This window comes from Acanthisitta chloris, unplaced genomic scaffold (assembly GCF_000695815.1).
Source record: "Acanthisitta chloris isolate BGI_N310 unplaced genomic scaffold, ASM69581v1 scaffold26874, whole genome shotgun sequence".
Lineage (NCBI taxonomy): Eukaryota > Metazoa > Chordata > Aves > Passeriformes > Acanthisittidae > Acanthisitta > Acanthisitta chloris.
The window spans coordinates 8-4503 of record NW_008670193.1 but is presented as its reverse complement, the minus strand read 5'-3'; the positions used below and the strand labels follow the sequence as shown (position 1 = coordinate 4503).

General features: G+C 58.3%; 1 protein-coding gene across 1 annotated transcript; it reads right to left on the bottom strand.

The window, feature by feature from the left end:
• Positions 1-1304: 1304 nt before the first annotated feature.
• LOC103801197 (telomerase-binding protein EST1A-like) lies at positions 1305-3631 on the bottom strand (the record flags this gene model as incomplete). The annotated part of the gene is made up of 3 exons (XM_009073601.1): positions 1305-1570; positions 3081-3162; positions 3420-3631. Coding segments are annotated over 3 exons (425 nt in total), but the record flags the coding sequence as incomplete, so codon positions are not given.
• Positions 3632-4496: the final 865 nt, after the last annotated feature.

The following is a 4496-nucleotide window of genomic DNA, read 5'->3' as shown; positions in this document are numbered from 1 at the left end:
TGCTGCCGAGGCTCTGACCCCAGCGCTGGCCCTTGCTGAGAGCTCGGGCAGCTGGCACAGGGGTAACTGGGCTTCCTCACACAGAGTCTGGGTCCAAGCCACCCATACAGGAAAGGAAAACACTGGGCTCTGTCCTGGTGCTTCCTCGGCCACCTTTGATGCTTCCCTCCCACGGCCACGGCGCCCCAGCAGGGACCAGGGACAGCCTCAGGGTTGCTCCCACCCTTGGCTCGTGAGACTGGGACTTGACAGAGCTCCAGGGGCTCCAGTTCAGGGGTTAATCTCTCTCTTAGCTTCTGTATCTGGTGTGTCGCTGGGGACAGGACACTTGGTGATGGGACAGCATAGGCTGTGGGGCGCTTAGCAGCACCCCAACCCTGCACCAGCTCCCGGTGTGGAATGACCCAGGCAGGAGGCAGACGGGACCCTTCATGGCTCAGTCCCTGGGGCAACATGAAACCTTTCCAGCTGGATGACTGGGGGTGGGCCAAGCTGGCTGACCCCACAGCCATAGCAGAAGGTTATCATCTCACAAGGAAGAGTAGCCTGTGGCAATGTGAGGACACATGGGACCTGTGGGACAGCCAGTCCTGGGGTCCTTGGAGAATTTTGTTAGCCTCACGCTGAGTCTTAGGTCAAAAACATGCCTAAAGCTGGCAGGGTGGGACTAAGTAGTTTGGGGAAGAAGGGAAAGGGGCAGGTAATGGCTGTGGTGGGTGGGAGATCAGGACACAGCAGCTGTGGGGGATTGAGGGTGTTCAAAGCCACCCCCAGCAAAGCAGGCAGGGCACACACCTGAAAACTAACCTATACTGAAGAAATGAAACTCAACAAGCAAACCCTGCACCAGGGAGATGACAAGCCCCTCTGCAAGCAGCACCCCTGCGTGGGGCGGCGCATGGTGGGGAAGGGAAGGGGCCGGGCGGGCCTGGGGCTGTCTGGGCTGTGCAGGATGAACAGGCTGGGGCAGGAGGGAACCTGCCCTTGAAGTCCACGGCCTCTCCAAGGGGCACAGGCTAGACTAAGCAATCTCAAAGTCTCTGCTGGTGTGTCCCCAATCTCTGCCCTACGCAGCTTACAAACCCGAAGAGCCACCGACACGTGACTCGAGCTCTCTGCACCCAAGCAAACCAAGCGAAAGGCTGGTGATCCCAAAGCTTCCCTCGCCAGCAGGGCTCGCCAACCTCACGCTGGCACGGCCCAAAGGCTGGCGGGACCCTCAACGGCCTCCACGTGAACCATCCACAGCAATGACCTTCCCGGCTGGTCTGCCCTCGGGGGGCTCTTCACAGCACGGCCATTCCGGGGTGGGTTGAAGACGTGGCGTTTAGTGTTCGTGGTGGGCTGCTGGCGGTGGTGGCGCGGCCGTCGCTGAAGTCAGCTCCCACCGTAACAGGCTGCGTGACTCGCTCCGGGGCTGTCGGCCCCGCTCGGCCCCCTCAGCCCTCCTGGGCCCACTTGAGGAAGGTGGGGATGTCCCGCACCGGCACGTTGCGGGTCAACGCTTTGACTCGCAGGTTCCGGTCGTCCGTCAGCAAAACCACTTCCCTGAGCAAACGGATGGGATCGTCTGCAACGAGAGTGTAAAAGAGAGCGGAGTGAAGCTCACACCTGCCTGCCCTGCCCCAGCCCTTGCACCCATCCCATGGTGTGCACCCCCATCCTCGTGGCTCCCAGCTCCCTGCCAAGGCTCCCTGCTGCAGCTCTGCATCCCGAAGATCGGCTGCTCCCCACACTGCACTGCCCAGGGAAGATCTGTGATCGCTGCCCACACGGGGTGGTGGACCATGGCTGGGAAGAGGAGGTCCCTGCCTTTTTTTGACCCAGGCCAGGAAGACTGCCTGCGACCCTGGCTCCAGCAGGAAGCTGGTGCTATTATTCTGTTGATCTCATTATAAGATCTAAAGCCACCTCTTATTTTTTGTGGAGCTTTTTTGGAGTCGCCACTGACACCAAGGCGTTTCTGGCTGGGGCTCAGACAGCCAGAGAGAGTTGATGCCTGAGAAATAACCGAAGGGATCTTGCCCCCAGATGGATGAGCTGCCCCGCACGCAACGTGCCGGGCTGGGATGTGGGAGCCACGCTTACGTGTGTGCGAGGCAGGGGAAGCATATGGGGTATGTGTAAGCAGCTGGGTCCTGTGACCAGAGTACTGTTCCTATGAGCACAGGAAACACAGTGCCTCCGAGCCAGGACGGGAATGGAAAAAACAGAGTTTATGGGAGCCCAACATGGGCCCAGATTGGCTGTGCAGGGAGCGGCAGGACGAGGGAAAGGGGAGGGTGGCCAGGAACACAGGCTATGGTCACGGTGTCGGGGCTGAGGATGGTGGGGCGAGTGCCCAGCTGGCCCGTGCCAGGAGGAAGGGGACTGGGGGCTTGTTGGGAGGGCAGGCCAGGGGCTGCTGAAAGTGGGATCAGGAGGTTTTGTGCGGACACTTTAAGAAATGTGTAACAATAAACATCCTCTGCTCTGCGCTGGTGACGCGCCTCCTTGTTACAAACCAGAGGCTGTCAGCTTGTCAGGCCCCATTCCCCATAATCCACATGATTTCAAAATTCAGCATCATTTGCACATAAACATTTGGTGACGGTTTCTCTGTGAATCTGACAAGTTAAGCTGCTAAGAATTCGGACTGACAAATGCGGGTTGATTTCTTGGGCAGCTGCTGATGTGATTCCCATCCCTGCCGCCCTGGCAACAGCCCGGGGGCTGTCTGGTCCCAGCACACATGGAGGATGCCAACTGGGAATCATGAGGAAAAAGGGCCTCGGACAGAAGACTTCAGGGCTCGTGGGGAGGAGGCGCTTTCTGGCCCTTTGTCATCACAAAAATGGTTCTGTGGACATTTATAGTGGGTTTGTCACAGTTTGGGGCATCCCCAAAGTGCAGCAAAGTGCACATTTGGCAATGAGGTGGGAGGGCCACAGCCTCGGGCTAACCGGAGGCAGGAGGTGGCACCTTGGTGTTGAAAGAGGCAAAATGCGGGAGAGAACAGATCCAAGAGCCATGAAAGAGAAATGGGAAGAGTCTGTGGAATGCAACAGAGAAGGGACAAAGAGGATGTGAAGATATTCTACCTTTGTTGGAGGGCATGAAATCCTTGGCTTTGTCATTGCAATAGTGGAGGCAGCAGGACAGAATCAGGTCATCATTGTTCCCCTGGAAGGAAAGGATGTTAATTTTGGCATGGAAAAACTGGTACCCCCACCACCCCAGCTGCTGCACTGACTCAAGACACCCTGCCACAGCTCGGTGGAGAGCAGGGCTGCTCTGAGCTGAAACACAAGGAGCCTGCTTAGACCTGCAAAGGGGGAGATGAACCCACACCCTGCTCACAGGCCCAGGGTCCCTGGTTTTGCCCAAGGAGGTGGTGGCAAAGGGTTGCCCATGCCCTCAGTGCCCGGGGTGCCCCTTACCTGCTGGCCAGTGGTGTCTTCACTGCGGAAGGAGATGGACTCCAGCTCATTGCCTCGGCTGGTGAGAGCCCTCAAGCAGTTGTCCCGGGTTTCAAATCGCTCCTCCAGGAACTCGATGGACTTCCTGGCTCTCTCCTGCACTTGGCGGGCATAGCCTGCAGCCCGGTGCTCCATCTCTGGGCCCTTGGCCAGGCCATCCAGCTCGTTTATCACTTCAAACAGGAAGAGGAGGTACAGTTACTATGGGACAAGGTGCTCCCGTGACCTGCTGCTGGAGCACGCAAGTTGCCAAGGCCTCGAGGCCGGGGCACTGGGAGCTGGCTCAGGAAATCTGGGTTCAGCTGCTGCAGTGTCCCTGTGCTCCTGGACTTGGCTGCAGGTCTGGAAAAGCTTTGCTGCCTTCCACCTCCATGGGTCACCTGGCTCGGCCCCGAGAACACAGGCACCTCACCCCTGCAGTGTGACTGGTAAGGGCAACTGTTTTGCTCTGTGAAACTCTGGCAAGCACCACTGTGCCTCCCACCCCACACTCCTGCATCATGCCCAATAGCATGTCTGTGCCCGTGGGTGTCAGAAAACCCTGAACTCCTGCATCCTGCTCCTCCACCTCTGAGCACAGCCATGGCCCGTGGCACTGTGCCTCCTGCCTGTGTGGCACTGCCTGACATGGAAAGCTCCTGCCCTCCTGCTGCAGGGCTGCACGTGGGAACAGGAAGCAGGCAGTTCCCACCCTGGCACTATTTCCCACACAAATCCTATTTTCCCACCTGAAGCCACCATTCCATGCTCCTGGCAGGGAACATACTCCCTTCAACACCTCACCCATCTGGCTTTGTCTCGAGATGAGCTTGGAATCGAGCGGATTCCCAGCCTGTTCACCTTAACTAGAGCCTCCTGTACTGCTGCCAAGTGGTTGGGAACAACAGCTGCTCCAGCCCCACAAACTCAAGGGACCACAGAGCTCCAGGAGGGACTGACCCTTGGGTGCTGGCACTGCTGGAAGAGTCGCTCCGTTGTGGAGTGAGTGCAACAATACTCGTGTGCACATCTGGACATATGCTTGTGTGCCCGGCCTCG